The sequence below is a fragment of the Bufo bufo genome, chromosome 2, assembly GCF_905171765.1.
Source record: "Bufo bufo chromosome 2, aBufBuf1.1, whole genome shotgun sequence".
NCBI classification, from domain to species: domain Eukaryota; kingdom Metazoa; phylum Chordata; class Amphibia; order Anura; family Bufonidae; genus Bufo; species Bufo bufo.
In genome coordinates, this window is record NC_053390.1 from 356,974,572 (window position 1) to 356,997,059 (window position 22,488).

At 43.6% G+C, this 22,488-nt stretch overlaps 1 protein-coding gene across 1 annotated transcript in view; it reads right to left on the bottom strand.

Moving 5' to 3' along the window:
• The window catches only part of PUM3 (pumilio RNA binding family member 3), a 93,914-nt gene extending 73,992 nt beyond the window's left edge, over positions 1-19,922 (bottom strand). The window contains exons 1-5 of the mRNA XM_040417119.1: positions 19,804-19,922; positions 17,708-17,802; positions 13,835-14,035; positions 11,252-11,387; positions 6,750-6,825 (exon numbers count right to left, since the gene is read on the bottom strand). Coding sequence (XP_040273053.1) covers positions 6,750-6,825; positions 11,252-11,387; positions 13,835-14,035; positions 17,708-17,792 — 498 coding nt within the window. The 5' untranslated portion in view covers positions 17,793-17,802; positions 19,804-19,922. The remainder of the gene's footprint in view (positions 1-6,749; positions 6,826-11,251; positions 11,388-13,834; positions 14,036-17,707; positions 17,803-19,803) is intronic.
• Between the last annotated feature and the right edge of the window lie 2,566 nt (positions 19,923-22,488).

The window sequence follows — 22,488 nt, forward strand, 5'->3', positions numbered from 1 at the left end:
CTACTTTTGAATTTGATGTGGTGTGAAGCTGTAAAAAAAAAAATAATCCAGATGGGGTGTAATGTAAAAAAATAAATCTGCCACAGTGTAATTACAGCCACACCACACTTGCAATTTTTTTCTTTTAACCTCTTAAGGACATAGGGCGTACAGGTACGCCCTTGTGCCCTGGTACTTAAGGACACAGGGCGTACATGTACGCCCTGTGTATTTTCGATCACTGCCGTGCGGCTGGCAGTGATCGGAACCCGGTGCCTGCTCAAATCATTGAGCAGGCACCTAGGCTAAATGCGCGGGGGGGTCCCGTGACCCCCCCATGTCGGCGATCGCGGCAAACCGCAGGTCAATTCAGACCTGCGGTTTGCTGCGATTTCTGAAGTTTCTGGTCCCCGCAGTCCCTGACCGCGGGGATCAGAAACTTTATATGCCAAAAAAAAAGTTTTATTTACCCCCCCCCTGCACCCCCGAATGATTTTTATGGTGGCGGGAGGTGCAGGGGGAGGGTTGCGGGCGGTGTGGGCGGTGCGGGAGGCTGGCGGTGCGGCAGGCGGGATCGCGATCCCCCGCCCGCCTCCCCTTGTATAATCGTTGGTGTCTAGTGGGGATACCAGGGTGCCAGCACATTGCTGGCACCCTGGTATAAACGGCTGACATCTGCGATGCGATGTCAGCCGTTTAACCCTTTCCATACAGCGGTCCGTACGGACCGCTGTATGGAAAAGGTTAACAGCGCAGGGAGCTCCCTCCCTCTCCCATCGGGGGGCTGCTGTGCCTTTGCAGCCCCCCGATGGGGAGGGAGAGAGCCCCCAGAGAGCCCCCCGAGAGATCCCCTCCTTACCCTTCCCCGTCTGCGAAGTTCTGAGCAGTACTGAGCAGACGGGGAAGGTTCCCATGGCAACAGGACGCCTCTCAGGCGTCCTGCTGTCCATGGTGCTGAACAGATCTGTGCTGAAAGGCATAGATCTGTTCAGTGTAAGTAAAATACAGTACAGAACAATATATATTGTACTGTACTGTATTATACAGACATCAGACCCACTGGATCTTCAAGAACCAAGTGGGTCTGGGTCAAAAAAAAGTGAATAAAAGTGAAAAAAAAAGTAAAAATCAAAAAACACATTTATCACTGATAAAAAATGAAAAAAATAAAATTCCCTACACATGTTTGGTATCGCCGCGTCCGTAACGACCTGATCTATAAAACGGTCATGTTACTTTACCCGAACGGTGAACACCATAAAAATAAAAAATAAAAAACTATGATGAAATTGAAATTTTGCCCACCTTACTTCCCAAAAAAGGTAATAAAAGTGATCAAAAAAGTCGCATGTACGCCAAAATTGTAACAATCAAACCGTCATCTCATCCCGCAAAAATCATACCCTACCCAAGATAATCGCCCAAAAACTGAAAAAACTATGGCTCTTAGACTATGGAAACACTAAAACATGATTTTTTTTGTTTCAAAAATGAAATCATTGTGTAAAACTTACATAAATAAAAAAAAGTATACATATTAGGTATCGCCCGGCTCTATAAAAATATCGCCCGGCTCTATAAAAATATCACATGATCTAACCCCTCAGATGACCACCGTAAAAAAATAAAAATAAAAACGGTGTAAAAAAAGCCATTTTTTGTCATCTTACGTCACAAAAAGTGTAATAGCAAGCAATCAAAAAGTCATATGCACCCCAAAATAGATGCCAATCAAACCGTCATCTCATCCCGCAAAAAATGAGACCCTACTTAAGATAATCGCCCAAAAACTGAAAAAACTATGGCTCTTAGACTATGGAGACACTAAAACATTTTTTTGGTTTTAAAAATGAAATCATTGTGTAAAACTTACATAAATAAAAAAAATTGTATACATATTAGGTATCTCCGCGTCCGTGACAACCTGCTCTATAAAATTACCACATGATCTAACCTGTCAGATGAATGTTGTAAATAACAAAAAAAAAACGGTGCCAAAAAAGCTATTTCTTGTTACCTTGCCGCACAAAAAGTGTAATATAGAGCAACCAAAAATCATATGTACCCTAAACTAGTACCAACAAAACTGCCACCCTATCCCGTAGTTTCTAAAATGGGGTCACTTTTTTGGAGTTTCTACTCTAGGGTTGCATCAGGGGGGCTTCAAATGGGACATGGTGTCAAAAAAACCAGTCCAGCAAAATATGCCTTCCAAAAACCATATGGTGTTCCTTTCCTTCTGCGCCCTGCCGTGTGCCCGTACAGCTGTTTACGACCACATATGGGGTGTTTCTGTAAACTACAGAATTAGGGCCATAAATAATGAGTTTTGTTTGGCTGTTAACCCTTGCTTTGTAACTGGAAAAAAAATATTAAAATGGAAAATCTGCCAAAAAAGTGAAATTTTGAAATTGTATCTCTATTTTCCATTAAATCTTGTGCAACACCTAAAGGGTTAACAAAGTTTGTAAAATCAGTTTTGAATACCTTGAGGGGTGTAGTTTCTTAGATGGGGTCACTTTTATGGAGTTTATAATCTAGGGGTGCATCAGGGGGGCTTCAAATGGGACATGGTGCCAAAAAAACAGTCCAGCAAAATCAGCCCTCCAAAAACCAAACGGCGCACCTTTCACTCTACGCCCCGCTGTGTGCCCGTACAGTAGTTTACGGCCACATATGGGGTGTTTCTGTAAACAGCAGAGTCAGGGCAATAAAGATACAGTCTTGTTTGGCTGTTAACCCTTGCTTTGTTAGTGGAAAAAATGGGTTAAAATGGAAAATTAGGCAAAAAAATGAAATTCTCAAATTTCATCGCCATTTGCCAATAACTCTTGTGCAACACCTAAAGGGTTAACGACGTATGTAAAATCAGTTTTGAATACCTTGAGGGGTGTAGTTTCTTAGATGGGGTCACTTTTAGGGAGTTTCTCCTCTAGGGGTGCATCAGGGGGCTTCAAATGGGACATGGTGTAAATAAACCAGTCCATAAAAATCAGCCTTACAAAAACCAAACGGCGCACCTTTCACTCTACGCCCCGCTGTGTGGCCGTACAGTAGTTTACGGCCACATATGGGGTGTTTCTGTAAATGGCAGAGTCAGGGCAATAAAGATACAGTCTTGTTTGGCTGTTAACCCTTGGTTTGTTAGTGGAAAAAATGGGTTAAAATGAAAAATTAGACAAAAAAATGAAATTCTCAAATTTCCTCCCTATTTGCCAATAACTCTTGTGCAACACCTAAAGGGTTAACAACGTATGCAAAATCAGTTTTGAATACCTTGAGGGGTGTAGTTTCTTAGATGGGGTCATTTTTGGGTGGTTTCTATAATGTAAGCCTCGCAAAGTGACTTGAGACCTGAACTGGTCCCTAGAAATTGAGTTTTTGTAAATTTCGGAAAAATTTCAAGATTTGCTTCTAAACTTCTAAGCCTTATAACATCCCCAAAAAATAAAATATCATTCCCAAAACAATTCAAACATGAAGTAGACATATGGGGAATGTAAAGTCATCACAATTTTTGGGGGTATTACTATGTATTACAGAAGTAGAGAAACTGAAACTTTGAAATTTGCAAATTTTTTTCAAATTTTTGTTAAATTAGGTATTTTTTGGTGCAAAAAAAATTTTTTTTTTGACTCCATTTTACCAGTGTCATGAAGTACAATATGTGACGAAAAAACAATCTCAGAACGGCCTGGATAAGTCAAACCGTTTTAAAGTTATCAGCACTTAAAGGGACTCTGGTCAGATTTTCAAAAAATGGCCTGGTCCTAAGGTGTAAAAAGGCTGTGTCCTTAAGGGGTTAATACTGAAAAAGATAATTAAAAAATATATATTCTTATCTTTGCATCTCCATATTCTGATCCCCATTTCCGTTTAAGAATTATGTCTACGTTGATGATCGAGGGCTCATTTTTTGCATTGTAGTTTTGCGTTGCGATCTGTAGTTTTATGATTTATACCACTTTGGAGCGTGTGGGTGAGTGAATTTTTGATCACTTTTACTTTTTATATTTTTTCAATGAAGCAATGAAAAAAAGTCAAATTGGCCATTTTGATTTTTTTTTCAGTTCGCCTTAGGCCTCATGCACACGACCGTGGTGTGTTTTGCGGTCCGCAAATCGTGGATCCGCAAAACATGGATGGTGTCCGTGCTCGTTCCGCAATCTGCGGAACAGCACGGGCAGCCTTTAATATAAATGCCTATTCTTGTCCACAAAGCGCGGACAAGAATAGGACATGTTATTTTTTTTTTTTTGCGGGGCCACGGAATGGAGCAACGGATGCGGACAGCCCACGGAGTGCTGTCTGCATCTTTTGCGGCCCCATTGAAGTGAATGGGTCCGTATCCGAGCCGCTAAAACTGCGGCTCGGATGCGGACCAAAACAACGGCCGTGTGCATGAGGCCTTATGGGATACATATTTTAATAGTAATAGCTTTTTTAGAAAGTGGCGGTGCCAAAGATCATTTATATTTTTATTTTATATTTATTTTTATCTTTATTTTGAAGAAAGAGGGATGATTTTAATATTTACAAAAACCCCTTCTTATTTAAAAGCCCTCCTAGGGGATCTGAACATGCGATCTTTAGATTGCTTCTCCTATAGACTGCTGTGAATTAGCATTTACAGTCTAAGGGCTCATGCACACGAGCGTGTGTGCCCCATGCTTGTATTGCGAACAGCAAACATCCCGTTGACGTGAATGGGTCCACAATCCGTAAGATACAGAGTGGTGCGGAGCGGAGGCATGGATCAGAAGCCCATGGAAGCACTACAAAGTGCTTCCAAAGGATTTCGGTCTGTGACTACACCGCAAAAAAATATTTTTGCAGAGCGGAACGTATCTTGCAGATCACAGGCCCATTGAAGTGAATGGGTCCACATCTGTAAACTGACTGCACTCAGCCGGTACCTGTGCATTGTGGACCACTATTTGTGGTGCAGCACTCTAGGGGAAAGCCACCTCAGATGCCGTGGTTACAAAAGACCATGGCATCTGAGGATTAAAAGGGGTTCTCCGGGAATTAAGAAAATCAAAATAATTATATAGTACTTTATTATAAATATATTCCCAAATACCTTTCAGTAGTTATAATGGCTTGTTTAGTCTCTTGAGCAATCATTAGGAGAAATAAAATGGCCGCCGTCCTATTAATACACACAAAATCGGTCCTAATCACACAGCAGGACGAGTTACTTCAGAGCACTGAGCTGCCTCATTCTCCTATCTGCTCTGCTTATCAGGGATTATGATCTTGAATACAGATGATAAGATCTGCAGCTGAATCTCTGTAGGAATGGAGGAGTTCATGAGGAGACATGAAGTACAGAGACGAGGGTGGGGATGTGGATAATGAGCAGCAGCACTTGTATGCAGTCTCCATTACCACAGTGTCCTGTCCGTCAGGATCATAGTCCCTGACAAGCAGAGCAGAGCGGAGGCTGGGGCAGCTCTTTAGCAAACTGTTGTGAAGTAACTTGTCCTTCCTGTGTGATTAGGACAGGTTTAGTGTCTACTAATAGGGCGGCGGTCATTTTATTTTTCCTAACTAGAGATGAGCGAATTTCATGTTATGAAATTTGTTTGCGCTTCGTTTGGTGGTAAAAGCAGAATTGCGTTATGGATTCCGTTACCACGGACCATAACGCAATTCTATGTCGGAATGTATAACGGAATGCCTTTAGAGGCATTCCGTTAATCATTCCATCATAATAGAAGTCTATGGCTTGCATAACGGATCCGTCCAGTTTCCATTATGCAGGCCATAGACTTCTATTATGACGGAATGAATAATGTACATGTACAATGCTGGTAGCGAACGGGTTAAAACAGCAAAAACCCAGAACAGAATCTAAAGAAAACCTGTCTCAGCAAACTACACTTTGCTGAAACCACTGCAGCTTTCTGGATTTCAGTTATTTCATCCAGCTGAGATATCTGGGTGAGATATACACACCTTCCACCACAGTAGATATAGATATGTAAATAGATACAGTAAATGATAATAGATAGATACCTCTCCATCTTTACACACATATTATATATATCTACACACACCCAGTACATATATACACATATACACACACACACATATACATATATATATATATATATCACATTGTGGGAAAAGCAGTAACCCTTTATTCAATGCTGGGAATGTAGGATTGCTATCATTATGCAGATATTTGACTAAAGAACTGATGAGATGACACCTGAGGTGCTGTTGTCACTATGGCATCACAAATAGGCAGGGATGTCATGTGACTGCTCCTCTGAAGATGCTTGCAGTGATGCATGCTGGGATTTTTACTTTCACTTTGCAGCTGCTCCGCCCACACAGCCTCTCATCAATGCGAGCATGCTATGCTGAATGATGTAGAAAAATTATATATACACAGTATATCTGTCATGATACAAATACCTCTTGGCTTTAGTTATTGTCTGGGGCACTTTATTGGTTTTTATACTTATGGTGGCCAACCCCTTTAAGTAGACAAATAAAATGGCCGCTTATAAAACTTACACTGCTTACTTCCAAACACATTACAATTATCATCTCCCTAGAGACACCAATGGCACATGTAACTAATGCATATTGATCTGTTATGGAATCTAATTAGAGCTGACTTATGTTTCTTACATTCAATGTCGCTCTCATTGATTCTTTCCCAAGTTAAAGCAATTAAATCGTGAGCAAGGAGCGTGTAATCATCATATTATGTGGTCTGACCCAGGAGGAAGGATCATCTGATAAGCTTCACTTACACTTTTCACGTTCCCTCGAAGCAGCTTCTCCAGTTCATCCATCAGTTTGGTTCTCTTTGCGGCATCACAATCTTTTCTAGAGACAAAAATAGGAACAAAAAAAAAAAAAGGGAAATAAAATAAAGCTTAGAAAAGAGAAGAACATAGGGTACGTATCTTCAAAAAAAATAAAAAATCTCTGTCCTCTGAAGAACAAGTTTATTTTATCGTGTTTTGCCATGATTTTTCTGATAAAATGTCAACCAAGCCAACTAGGGATCATGTCTTAAAGGGGTTTTCTGAGATATTTTTTAGGATGATCGGTCATCAATATCAGATCAGTGGGGGGTCCAACACCCGGCACGATCAGCTGGTTTACCTATCCACTGTTTACCTGCTCGACATCGCAGCGGTGAGCAGGTGCAAATACAAGCCGTCCCACTCGCTTCAATGGGTCGGCCCTTTCCTATTCAAGTATATATTGATGGCCTATTCTGAGGCAGCAGTACCTGTAACAAGATCTAGACTTACTTGCTCCCCGCTGCTCCATTCCAGCTCTGTGGCTCCTGGGCTGTCATCACTGCACTTTGGTCCCTGCCTGTCAACTTCTGCATGGATAGAGTCACATGTGCTGTTGCAGCCAATGACTGGCCTCAGCAGCGCATGTGACCTAATCTATGCGGTTATTCACGGGTGACAACGGCAGGAAAGGCAGACCAGGAGCCAAAGAGAAGGACTGGAGCAGCAGGGACCAAGTAAGCATAGGTCCTTTTACAGGTACCACTGGAGAAGTAGGAAGGAATAAAAAAAATAAAAAAATCCTGGACCCGTTAAAAGGATAGCAGGAGTCCCAAAAAACTGTTTTAGAAGTATCTCTAAGACTACAAATAATGCATTAATTAAAAAAAAATTAATATTATATATATATATATATATATATATATATATATATATATATATATATATATATATATATATATATATCTCTCTATCTCTCATCTGTATCCCTTTCAAATGTTTTTAATTCCATTAAAGAGGACCTTTCATGGGTCCAGACATTATAAACTAAGTATCAGGATACGTGGGGCATAGCGCATGGATCTAACTGCACTTACTATTTTTCCTGGGCGCCGCTCCGTTCTCCCGCGGTGGCCCCCGTACCTCCCTGGCTGTAGCGCTGTCCAATCGCAGCAGAGAGCATCACAGCCAGGGAGAAAAAAAAACTCCTCCCTGTGACGCTCTTTGCTGCGATTGGACAGCGCTACAGCCAGGGAGAAGAAGACGCCCACAGAGAAAGACTCAGTCTCCTCCTCATTGCCCCGATGCTATTAATTAGCATACCAGGTGGGAGAATACAACGGGGGCCACAGTGGGCGAACGGAGCAGCGACCAGGAAAAATAAAAATTGCAGTTAGATCCCTGCACTATGCCCTACGTAGCCTGATACTAAGTTTATAATGTCTGAACTCATGAAAGGTCCTCTTTAAACAGATAAAACACATAATTGCCATCCTCATGTACAATAAAAATAATCATATATTGCAGGGATCTGCCACCTCCGGCACTCCAGCTGTTCTGAAACTACAACTCCCAGCATGCTCCATTCACTGCTATGGAAGTTGCAAGAGCAGCCGACCCAGTGCTGGGAATTGTAGTTTCACAGCAGCTGAAGTGCCGGAGGTCGCCGACCCCTGACATAGTGAATGCTGTAAAAATAAAAAAAAATGCCCACACTGTTTTTTTGTTAATGCCACCTTCTAAAAATGCAATAAAAAGAGGATGCACCCCAAAATGGTATCAATGAAAACTACAACTTGTCCCACAAAAAGCAGGCCCTTGCACATCTTCATCGACAGAAAAGTAAAAATGTTCTGGATCATTGAATATGGCAACAAGAAAACAAAATATTTTTTTTTTAAAAGTGAGGTTTTTTTTTTAAGTAGAAAAACATAAGACAATCTATATAAATTTGGAATTGGCATAACCTTACGGACCCACAGAATAAAATTATGTCACTTATACTGCATGGTGGGCTCCATAAAAACAAAACTCAAAGCACAAAGTTAGAATGACTGTTTTTCACTTTGTCACCCATAAAAAAAAAAATAGATTAAAAGTTTTACACATTATTAAATGTACACCTAAATGGTGCCATTTCAAAATTAAATTCATCCTGCAAACAAGACCTCATATGCCGATGTCGACAGAAAAAAAGTTAAGGCTCCATAAAGGGGTTTTCCTCTTTTTACTATTGATGAACAGCACGGCTCCTTCCTATTCACTTGGACAGACAGAGCCATCCCACAGAAGTGAATGGGGACGCCATACTTGTAATTACTGCGGCGAGCAGGTATACAGAGCAGAGAAGGCAGTGCTCGTAGGTCATCAATATACACTTGTATAGGAATGAGCCGTCCCATTAAGGGCTTCTTGTAATTACACCTGCTCAGTGTGATGTCGACGGTGAGCAGGTAAACAGTGAAGGGTAGGCAGCGCTGGGACGGCACGTGGCCTTCTCTTCAACCAGCTGATCGACGGGGGTGTCGGGAGTCGGATATTGACGATCTATCCTGAGGATAGGTCACCAATAGTAAAAAGCGGACAACCCCTTTAAGCAGTTAATGGTCATGTATAGCCAGTAATAAAAGTAAAGTAAAAATGTATCATTCTGCTTCAAGCCACAGCTACTAAACGGTTACATTTCTGAGGCATTTAGGGTGCATTTTATTCCACAGCCAAAACTAGGATTTGATGAATAAATTATAAAATGTCATGCAGCTTTTATAAAGTGCTGCACCTATAAAACAGAGTAGGTGAAATCTGTGGCAATGCAATGTGCAACAAGTTTGCCATGTATCAATGTGGCTTTATGGGCAACTTGAGGGGTATACGTCCCAAAAAAGCTGCAAGACAAGTACTCGGTTGCTTGTAAGTCTTTAAGAGTTTTTGTACAAAGCAGAACATTAAAGGGGCGTTTCCAACTAGGATATGTCATCATTTATGATCTGAGAGGGGTCATGGTTCATCCTCAGCACCCCCCACCGATCCTGCAAATGAAGGGGCCATACCACTAATTCAGCACTACAGCCCCATCATTTTTTTTCTCTGCACTTAAAGAGGTCCTTTCACGGGTTCCATCATTACAATATCAAAACCTCGCACTGTAGGGCATGTTTACTAGATGTCATATCGCAAATTTTTTCTCTGATCCACTGTGCCCCCCGTTCTGTTTTGACGCCCTGTATGCTAATCTATAGCATGGGTACAGGGAGGAGGAGACGGTCGCGTTTCTCAGTAGCGCGTCTCCTTCTACCTGGCTGAGAGCCGTTCAATCACAGCAGAGAGTGTCACAGCCAGGGAGAAGGTGAGCTCTTTTTTCTTAATGGCTGTGACACGCTCCTCTGTGATTGGACAGCTTAGGCTAGTTTCACACTAGCGGCACGCACCTCCGGCAGGCTGTCTAGTCGGGTGAACGTGTGCCCCCGGACTGCCGCTCCGTCCCTATTGACTATAATAGGGGCGGGGTGGGGCGGAGTCCGGCGGAGGCACGGCAGCGCACGGCGAGAGGCAATCGGAATAAATGTCAGACATGTCGTAGTTTTATTCCAGCAGCCTCTCGCCGTGTGCTGCCAGTACCTCCGCCGGAACTCCGCCCCCATTATAGTCAATGGGGACAGAGCGGCAGTCTGAGGGCACATGTTCACTAGCGGCAGGACGGATCAGACAGGCTGTTCACTCAACGGGACAACCTGCCGGAGGTCCATGCCGTTAGTGTGAAAGTAGCCTTACAGCTACGAAGCAGACGCCCACTGAGAAACGTGGCCGTCTCCTCCTCCCTGTACCGATGCTACTGATTAGTATACAGGGCGGCAAAAGAGAACGGGGGCACAGCAGTGCAACGGATCAGAAAAAAAAGTAGTCACATGACATCTAGTAAACATGCCCTACAGTGCCAGGTATTGACACTGTAATTAGGGATGAGCGAGTCGACTTTGGATGGTACATGCGAAGTCGATTCGCTTAAAAATTTTTTGCTGCAATAATTAATTCCTGAAGTTATTATACGAAGTCTCACACAACTTCGCGACTAAATAACTTCGGCTCATCGGAGCGCCATACATTCTAATACTGTACGGAGAAGTTGACTAACTCTCTCTCATCTCTAACTGTAATGTCAGATCCCGTGAAAGGTCCTCTTTAAAAGGGTTGGCTAATTTCCAAAGTAATTTATCAAAATGTCCTATACAGCCATGTAGGCTCCATACAAGACTATGCACATTGTACACCAGCTGTCCTAATGGTGTCGTCATCATCTGCCCCCATGGGCTGCAAGAAGGTGGTGACCACTTCCTCTGGCAGCTCCTGGTAACCTTCCATGCTGCACAGGCGCCGAATGGTAAATGGATGAGTCAGGTGCATGGGTAGATAAAGGCAGCAGAACCCTCCCTTTAAAGAAGTCCTTATCTCTTGACTTGTACATCTATTGCACATCCTAAAAGGTTCCAGAATGTGAAACTGCATACCTTCTGATGTTCTCCCAAATGTGCTTGGACCTTGACATGACGTCATAATTACTCTTTTCATTAATCTGTCTGGTCTGTTTTAACTCCTTTTTCTTCTTTTTCAAGTCATCCCACTTTGGTTTCTTGGCTTCAACGCCTGTAACCAGAGACAGCATTTTAATGAAATGTTCAGCGTCTTCTAAACCTCCAGTCCATAACGCTTCCCCTTCAAAAAGAGCATGCGTCTTCCCCATTTTTTTTTTTTGTGTAAAAACTAAATCCAATAATTAACAGCCTGTGTTAAGGTACTTTCACACTTGCGTTGTTGGATTCCGGCAGGCAGTTCCGTTGCCGGAACTGCCTGCCGGATCCGGAAATTCGTATGCAAACGGATAACAATTGTTTCCGGAACACTTGGTATCGTATCCGGCATTAATACATTTCAATGGAAATTAATGCCGGCAAGTGTTCCAGAACTTTGGCTGTAGAAAATACCACAGCAAGCTGCGGTATTTTCTCCAGCCAAATACCATAAGAGTGACTGAACTGAAGACATCCTGATGCAAACTGAACGGATTTCTCTACATTCAGAATGCTTTAGGATAAAACTGAAGCGTTTTTTCCTGGTATTGAGCCACTGTGACGGAACTCAATACCGGAAGACTTTAACGCAAAAATGCAAGCCATGAATTTTTCTACAGGAAAGTATATACCCTCCTCTGATGTCACTTCCTCTGTAGACCACTTTGAAAAACAAGCCATGGTATAAAAAGAAACACAGTTTAAAAACACCATAAAAAGCATCCCACATTGATTTGCACTGCGCATGTGCACACACAAGATTTCAGAGCCAGATATCCCAACAGCGAGGGTGACTGGCCCTGTCGGGAGAGAAGAGCAGGTGAAGAGGTGCTCCGAGCACCTTATTTGCATGAAAAGTATGACTGTCACCCCAAAAGGTATATCAGTTTGCAGCCAATAAAGAGGGCTCATTTAATTCACCATGATCATCACTACCAGCCAGGAGGCTGAGTTTTACAGGGCTGATCATAGTGACAGGAATGAGGCAGGAAGCAAGGGAAGAGCTACACATGAAGAGGAGAAAACTTTCAGTGAACAGATACTTAGGCTCAGCACACATTTTTCAGCAAAATATGGGTTACATATGGATTTTTATGGATTTAACCCTATGCACTGCAAAGGATTAACTATCTGGTGAACGTACAATACACGTCTACAGGTGAACTGTCATGCAGCAGATTAGAAACCCCCAGCATGCCTGCGGATCCACAAGGATTTAAAGCGGTTGGCCACTCTGTAAGCACTTATTAAAACTATAAAGAAAGTAGGGAGATATTACACTTGGGGTCCACTCACACGTTAGCAGGGACACTTGTTAAAAGCTAAAATAAAGAAACTTTTGAAGGAGGAAGGGAGACTGAGGGGAAGCTGTGATGGCTGATCTGTCTGCAGGCTCTGCCCCCTCTGTACTGATAGGATCCTGCTGTATGTGAGGATGTAGCAGTGCCAGGGAAGCGCTGTGGACCACAAACTGTTAGCAATCCCAGTGTCTGTCCTGTTTATGGCCCCTCTGCACTGTGTTCTTATCACAGACATGATATTACAGCCAGACCAACAGTTCAGGAGCTTTAACCCCTTGTGAGCTGTCCGTATGGATGAGGTCAGTGATATCAGCAGCAGTCACTGGCCTCACCATCTATAATTGCATGCCCTCTCCTTCCTGCACTCTGTATATGGTGATATGTGACCCCCCACCACTGCATATAGAGATCCGTGACCCCCTGTACACTGTATACAGTGATCCCTGCTAACGGTAGCCCACGAGTGCCGCCGAAAGTCCGCTCCGGCCCCATTCACTTTAATGGGGACAGGTCGGAGATGCGGCCACAGCACGGCAAACATCCCGAGAGGCGGCTGCACAAAAAACGCAGTGTGCTGGGCATCAGTGAATGTGAATGGGGCCGGCGCGGACTTCCGACGGCACTCGTGGGTTAGCGTATTCATCAGAGCTCTTGTGCAACAAAGATCTGTCCCCCCCCCGCTCAACAGCCCCCCCCCCCCCCCCCCCCCCCTCCCCTCCTATGGCAGTCCGTGCACCTAAACAGAAATGTATGACAGCTCAGAGCTGCCATGGATTTCTGGCTTCATTTGAGTCAGAAAACTGGCGAAAAGGAACATAAATTTGTTGGGGAGACTGGTCATTTCCCCCCCTCCCCCCCAGTAACATATGTATGATACATTAGCATCATATTCCTGTGTGCTGCTGGCACTGGGGTGTACTTCCTATTGCTATGTCTGTACAGCAGTTATTCACTGATGACTGAGGTATTGATATTATCTGAGGGGCTCATGTCTCTATGGATGTCACGTGACTGCTCCTCTGCTTGCTGCAATGCATGCTGGGATTTTTACTTTCACTTTACAGCTGCTCCGCGGGAGCTCCTCCAGGGAGCCATGTCATGGGGAACAGGTTAGAATCATGACATAGAGCCATCATGATAGAAATACTTCATGGTTTTGGCTATTGTCTGGGGCACTTTGGATGGTTGATACTTAGGGTGGCCACTGGTTTGAGTAACGCACCGCTTTCTTCCCCCTCTTCTTGGTGCTTCCTCTTCTTTGTGAAGCCATCGCCTTGTTTTCTGTTTTTTGGCGCAAACTGTTTCACAGCCGCTTTGCCTCCTGCATGGTCGGGCTTCTTCTTTCCCTTTTCAAACTTTAGAGGCTTCCGATTCCCCTTTGGACTCTGTTCTGTGTTTTTTCCATGGCTTTGGGAACCAAGTGCTAATGAGAGAGAAAGCAAACAGATTTACTTCACAGCACCAATAAATCTAACAGGTAAGTGTGCAGCTTTCCTTTAGGCATGTGTTAAAATGAATATCCACAGCTATGAGCTCAAAAAATAGCTTATTATTTAATTTTTTTTAAAAATCACCTGGCAAGACAGAGTTTTGTTAGATAAACCTTACATACAGTATGACATTGCTTTCTCTACAAACACAGTTTCCCCTATAGCTCATTAAATATGGCTGAGCTCTGGTGGAATATAGGCTAACTGGACTGGAAAACCTGAACGGTGTTGCTAAGCATCACCTTTAAGTCATAGTGAGATAGGGGGTCATTTATCAAACTGGTGTAAAGTAGAACTGGCTTAGTTGCCCATAGCAACCAATCAGATTCCACCTATCATTTTCCAAAGGAGCTGTCAAAAATGAAAGGTGGAATCCGATTGGTGGCTATGGGAAACTAAGCCAGTTCTACTTTAAACCAGTTTGCTAAATGACCCCAATAGTTTGTAAAGGTTAATTTAGACGGGACGATTCTGCAGCCGATTGTCAGGAAAGAAGCATTCCTTCCCAACAGTCAGCTGCTCATTTAGTGAAGGAGACCGCGCACGGTCACAGACCGCTCTTCACTGTATGAGGACGAGGGATCGCTATTGCGATCCCTCTCTCATCCTCATACAGATTCATGTTTTTTGAGGAGCAGATCGCTGTTTAGACACCACGATCTGCTGCCCAGAAACTATGATCGGGGGTGCCTGCATAAATGATGGGATCATCCGATGAACGATTGTTTGGCTCGCTCATCGGGTGTTCGGCGGCACATTTACAAGGGCAGATTGCAGGGAACGACCGTTCTCAGGAATAGTCGATCTCAATAACCTGGATGATTATTGGTTCATGTGAAAGCAGTTTAAGGGCTCTTGCACACGACCGTATGTGTTTTGCAGTCCGCAAAAAATACGGATGACGTCCGTGTGCATTCCGTATTTTGCGAAACGGAACAGCTGGCCCCTAATAGACAGTACTATCCTTGTCAGTAATAGGACATTTTTTTGCAGAACAGATATACGGACATACGGAAACAGAACGCACACGGAGTAACTTCCATTTCTTTTTTTTTTTTTTACCCCTTGAAATGAATGGAAAAATGGAACAGACACAAAGAAAATATCGTATGTTCGTGTGCATGAGCCCTAAGGCTGAAAAAAAAAAAAGACATCTGTCCATCCAGTTATCCAGCAAGTTGAACCAGAGGAAGTCCTATTAGTAAAAGCCATATTGCACCAAATCTCAGACAAGCCCCCATTTGGCTAAAATAAAAAATTATGTTATACTCCTCACGTTTCAATAACCATAACTTTTTACATTTTCTGTTCATATAGCCATATGATGGCTTATTTTTTGCGAGATAAGTTGTATTTTTTAATGGTACCATTTAATTTACCATGTCTGTTATTGGAAAACAGGAAAAAAAAAAAATCTTTGTCACCTTCCGCCAAGGTTTTTAGGGGTTTTGACATCAAGGCGTTCACTGTGAGCTAAAAATGACATGCCGACCTTATTCTGCTTCTCAATATGTATACAGTGACACCAAACTTGTATACTTTTTTTTTTTTGTTTGACTACTTTGAAAAAAATAAAAAAAAATCTTAATTTTCTTTGCATCGCCATTTTCTGACAGCCATAACGTTTTTAGATTTACATCCGCAGCGCTGTATGGGGGCTTGTTTTTGTGTGTAACGAACTGTAGTTTTTATTGGTACCATTTTTGTGATATGTTTGGGGGGGGGGGGGGGAATGGAGGGAGACTAAAAAATGGTTTTCATTTTTTCCGTTACAGCATTCATTGTCACAGGAATTTTTAAAAAATATTTTTAATAGTTCAGATATTTTTGGATGCCTGATGGTTAATTTTTTTTATTGCTAATATATTTTCATATGTAAAATTGGGAAAGGGAGGAGAGTTAAACTTAATATTTAAATGTTTTTTTTTTTTTTTTTAGGGTGAGTTCACAGCACCGTTATGGATTCGGTTATTGTTTTCTGTACGGGAAATAACGGTTCCGTTATGCTTACCCATAGACTTCTATTATGACGGATCAAAATGGAATGCCTCCCGTTATAACCATGTAATAACGGAAAACAAGAACAGAATCCATAACGTTGATCTGAACTCACCTTTACTTTTATAGTAATAACTTTTAACCACCTTAGGGAGCTAGAACCTAGGATCATTTGATCGTTTGTCCTATTCTCCTTAATAGAGATTATGGGATTCAGACACGCTCCCTGTTGAACTGTGCCGCAGGCAGCTTATCGTGGCAGCCTGGGTAACCGATCAGAGCCCCGCAATTTGACTGCAAGGGCTCCTATAAGAAGGCAGAGGGAGCCGCATCCGCTCTGCCCTACCGCACAGATGCCGTGATTGGCTTTGATTGCAGCATCTGAGGGGTCAAATGACTGCGTTCAGCTCGATCGCCGTTCCCCATCATTGCGGTCAGATGCCCTGTGAGCAGCACGTCACGGTGGTTGAAGGGGTTAATTGGTAACTCTGTTACGAGTTTTAACACAAAAGAAAATATAAATACAAAAAAAAAAAAATCAGGTATGGATGCAGGATGAAGATGTGATCCGTGTTCTGTCCTCATCCATGCACCCATCCGCAAATTATAGAACATGTCCTATTCTTTTCTGTATTGTGGACAAGAAGTCATTTCTAGTGGTGGAAGTGACAGAAATGCAGACTCACACAGAAGGTATCCGTATTTTGGGGATCCGTGGCTTGCGGATTGCAATACCAGCACGGTTGTGTGCATGAGGCCTTACATGAAAAGATGCTTAAGAATTGTTATTACTTGGGGAATACAAAGTAGTTCCTAAATTGGCCATATCCAGAGAGACGACAGATCTCCTTTAAGGTGGCAAACCAAGCAAAGTTTGATTAGATAAATGTCAGAATAAGGGTCCATCCACACGTCCGTAGTGTATTGCGGATCCGCAATACACCTGGCCGGCACCCCTCATTGCAATTGCGGACAAGAATAGGACATGTTCTATTTTTTTGCGGGGCCACAGCACAGTGGCAGAGAAAAATGTGCCCAGTGGAAATCACACTTAGGACTCCTGCACACGACCACATCCGTTTTGTAATCTGCAAATTGCAGATCCGCAAAATACTGGTGCGGTCCGTGTGCATCCCACAATTTTCACAGGACCCACTGCCCCTTCTTGTTCGCAAAATGGACACGAATAGGACAGGTCCTATAATCTGTGGGCTGGCCACATGGATGACATCTGTGTGCTGTCTGGGTTTTTTTTGTGGACCCATAGAATTGAGAGGGTCCGTGTGCAATCTACAAAAAATGCAGATCGGACACGGACCGAAAATACGGTGCATGAGGCCTAATAAGAATGTTTTCGTGGATCTGACAGCAGCCAAATTAGGTCTGGAGGCCAAAGATGTGTGGGCTGACAGGAAAGAGCCATTGCCTTGCATGTATGCCACATCTCGTGACCTGCTGTTTTCTGCTAGAAATGTCATTATTAGCGAGTATCACATTTAGATCTAACGTGCAATGACCAGCTTTGGGTACAACACCATTGACATCCTGGTTTGGATCAGAATGGTTGTAAACCAGCTCAAATCACATTTTGAACATATTGATTTTACCTTTTGTCTTAAACTGTCCACTCTTTGGGGATCTCTGCTGAGGCTTCGGTTTTGTTTTCATCTGCTTTTTGCCTTTTGCTTCCATAATGAAAGCTCTATAAAAAACCAGAAATAGACGCCATGGTTACACGATGGAGGACCCAGTAGATTAGACAATACCATACAGAGTGAGGGGTCGAAAACCAGGTGCGGATCTTTCCCTTAGACCTTATGTCTGTGGAGGCTCCAATCCTGGTTTTGGCTCACAATTATTGTTGAGCGAACTTGTGTTTTAAGCTCGGCGTCTAAAGTTCGGGTTATCGAAGAATCGCGTTATGGATTCCGCTACCACGGGCCATAACTTGGTCCGTGGTAGCGGAATCCATAACGCGATTCTTCGATAACCCGAACCTGAACTTTAGACACAAGTTCGCTCAACGCTACTCACAATTACTGATGGAAATTACTGATGGAATCACTGAAGTGTGAACTAGGCCCGACATGTGAATCAGGCCTCTAAAATTACCTGTGGTGCAAATTTGAAATCTGCAGCATGTCAACTGATCTCACCCTTCGCATTAAAGGGAACCTGTCACCTCAAAAATGCATCTAGACCCGCCAGCAGTACCTCGTAGTAGCCCGCAGCCTGTTAATAATCATATGTTTCATCCTGTTGTCCGATGCAGTTTTATTCTCCATCAGTGCTATAGTGCCGGCCAGCTTGAAGTCAAGGGGCAGAGGCCTCCTTGCTTCAAGTCAAGGTAACCACACCCCCTAACCGTCCCCTTTTGCCTGAGAGTGACACACGGTGGTGCGACTTCAATTCCCCAAGTCTCGCGCATGCGCAGTGCGCTCTGTAGTAATGCGCTACCCCATCTCCTGCTGCGGGCTACTATGAGGTACTGCTGGCGGGTGTAGATGCATTTTTGAGGTGACAGGTTCCCTTTAAAAATCGCACATACAATTGATAAGCTGCAGCTTTCAAAATCTGCATTGCAGGTCAATTACTGCACGGAAAAAAAGCAAAGTGAACATGATATTTGTATTATGGTGCAGTGTTTCCACGTGGAATCTGCAACGTGCGCAGGTACCCTGCACAGCGGATATGCACCTCAGATTGCACCCTGAAGCCTGCAGCACAAACCTGATGTAATATATGCACTTTTTGCAGCAGACTTTTCCCTCTGTACTTTCAGTCAGGTTCCCTAAAGCCTATCAGAGCATAAGGATGTGGCAGTGGTGTTACATCTTATTTAAATGGCTGATACGTAATACTACATTTTCACTCCATTTAAAGGGGTTCTATGGGCTTTTAATACTGATGAACTATCCTTAGGATAGGTCATCAATATCTGATGGGTGAGGATCTGACACCCAGCCCCCCTGCCGATCAGCTGTGTGAAGATGCTGCCATGTCTATAACCAAGCAGCAGCAGAGCAGGAAGATAGAAGGGAGACAGCACGGGCACACTGCACACGCCATCTCCTCATACAGCTGATCTGACCCCCACCGATCTGATTGTGATGACCTATCCTGAGGAGAAGTCATCAGTATTAAAAGGCTTAAAGCGCTGTTTACACTGTGTGAAATGTTTTTTTGTTATTTGGGTGCTTTCGGTATAAACACTGGGGGAGATTTTTCAAAACTGGTGTAAAGTAGAACTGGCTTAGTTGCCCATAGCAACCAATCAGATTCCACCTTTCATTTTTCACAGCTCCTTTGGGTTCTGGTTGGCTGCTATGGGCAACTAAGCCAGTTCTACTTTACACCAGTTTGATAAGTGACCCCACAGTGTGCAGCGCTATTCTAGCCATCAACAATATCTGGAGCACAAAGTTGATGAAGTCCATCAGTGACCTGACAATCACGGCAGAGATATAAGCAAGATGTCCATAGGTACTTACTGTAAAATACCCATTACGGAGCCTCCGCTATGCAGATCAGTCACTGCTAGCACACACCAGAGTATCACAGGTAGTCATAGTATGCATATGCACCAGGCCTATATCACACATACAGCAGAACACGTGCATGCCACACAAGCTGTCACATACAGGCACGTAGGCACGTAGACACGTAGCGTCCGGTTACCATGGAGATTACACCCTATACTCACCGTGAAACAGCCGCGGCCCCGTGCTGATAAATACGTTTTCCCTACCAGCCTATACACACGTGTGGCCAGCACCTAGAAGAAACCCTACGGCGCATGCGTAACGTCCGCCACTTACGTCCGTGTCGTCAGGAGAAACCTGTGTTAACAGTGAAATAAAGCTTGTTGAGACTTGAGAGTGGAAGAGCGTCACACCGCCATATTGGTTGTGGGCTAGTTAACAGGTCTCTAGGAATACATGATTATACATGGTTGTAGGTCCAGTAGATAACGCATGACTGGCTTATTAATCGTTTTATTCTTGCAGTTTTTTCAATGGAGCGTTAGTTAAATTGCCGCATGGAAAAACCAGCCCGAGTTTTATAAGTGCCTGTTTAGACAAGACAGCATGAGCGACAGAATGTGGGTTTGTGTTTTGTACATTTTACAAAATACCTATACGGGGATTACAGTGATGTGGAGTCTCCAGATGTAGTAACCAGTTCTGCCAGCAGGTGGCAGTGTTTCCTGCCTTTGGAGTAAAAAGTTTAGTTTTTTTTTTTTATGCTGCAATTATTTTTCTAACCAGATGACAGCATTCCACTTGAAGATATAGGGTGTGTTATATGTACACTCTAGATCAGGGGTAGGCAACCTCCGGCACTCCAGGTGTTGTGAAACTACAACTCCCAGCATGCATACTTGCTCTGCTCTTCTCAGAACTCTCATAGAAATGAATGGAGCATGCTGGGAGTTGTAGTTTCACAACAGCTGGAGTGCCGAAGGTTGCTGATCCCTGCTCTAGATAGTATAGACAAAATAGTTATTTATTACATCCGATTCTAAATCCATAGGCATTAATATGGAGTTTGTTCCCCCTTTGCAGCTAAAACACCATCCACTGTAAGAAGGCCTTCTACAAGATTTTGGACTGTGTCTGTGGAATATTTTGCACATTCATCCAGAAGAACATTTGTGAGGTCAGACACTGATGTTGGAGGAGAGGGCCTGGCTTGTAATCTCTGTCCTAGTTCATCCCAAAGGTGTCCGATGAGGTTAAGGTCAGGACTGTGTGGGACCTGGGACGGTCAAGATCTTCCACACAAACTCACCCAACCATGCCTTTATGGACCTTGCTTTTACACTGGGGCACCGTCATGCTGGAAAAGGGCCTTCCCCAAACCGCTTCCACAAAGTTGGAAGCGTACGATTGTCCAAAATGTCTTGATATGCGGGACCATGAAGAGTTCCCTTCACTGGAACTAAGGGCTGGCTGGCGTAGATTTCGGTCTTCTACTCCACAGAACTGGCATTAAAGAAGATAAATGTGTCGCTGCTCCCACCTCTCTTACCCTCATTGCGTCCCCTTGAGTCAGAGAAACTCCACTTGCACAAAAATCTTTGCTTTTGAAAAAGTTGTAAACATGCAATTTGTGACTTTTTCTTACGAAAATATAATTAGGCCCCATGATACAATCAGGTCGGGTCAGGGAGCCGCCGTCAGCCTGCGAGATGCTGCCGACACACAGGCCGTGTTTTCCTGGCAGATCCCAGTCGTGTGAATTAGCCCTAAGGGGCCCAGGTGAACCCTTAAAACCCCCTTTAGATCTCTGCTTTGGCACATGGACCTGCACAGATGCACCACAGGGAGAGATTAAGGCCGGCATGTAAAACTCTGGTCTTGATAAATCTCCCCCAAAATGTTTATTTCTTGTTGCTAACATATATAGAGAACTGCTGCTGAAATCCAACATGCCCAATCCTCCTTACTTCTGACTAATGCTGTTCCTGAACACAGATGGTAGATCCCTCCAAAATGTCAGACCCCTGCACCCATCACTAGTCATGTCAGTATGTATGACTGCTGCCTCCAGTGACTAAGGCCTCTTACACACGGGCGAGTTTTCCGTGCAGGTGCAATGCGTGAAGGGAAAATAATAAAATCTACACAACACCTAACCCAAACCCGAACTTCCTTATGAATGAAGCAGGCGGCGCAGGCACGTAAGGTAGGAAGTTATGCTGCCAGTGCTCGCCCAGCCTCCTGCCTGCTATGATCGTAAGTACAGGCTGCTCAGTGCTGGATCGAACATATCTATAGTTAACCATTGCCTGCCTGCAGTTACAGTAGATACCATTAGTACAGTGGTTTTGTTGGTCATTCACAGTGGCTCACACTGTTATGGGGGGGATCTGTGGCATAAGATGCTATTTATCTGTCATCCACAGATTCCCCCATAACAGTGCCATCCACAGACCCCCATAACAGTGTCAGCCACAGACCCCCATAACAGTGCCAGCCACAGACCCCCATAACAGTACCATCCATAGACCCCCATAACAGTGCCATCCACAGACCCCCATAATAGTGTAATTCACAGGCTACCATTAGTTCAAAGCCCACCAAAAGCACACCTTTTGGTTAAAATAATGTATTTTCTTATTTTCCTCCTCAAAAACCTAGGTGCGTCTTATAGGGCGAAAAATATGGTAATTATGCTTTCTCCTGGGTTTCCTCCTCTTTCTCTTTTCTCAGCCTCTTATCTCCAGTAGCTTCCGTCTAGTCTCTAGCCTCACACAGATAAGTCTATGGAGAGAGGAGGAGGGATGAAGAGGTTGCTGCCAGTTAGTAAGTGATTTATTACTTTACTTTGAACAGTGGTAGAGCCTTATTCTACTAGATATAAAGGGTACTATATTTCCTTATGA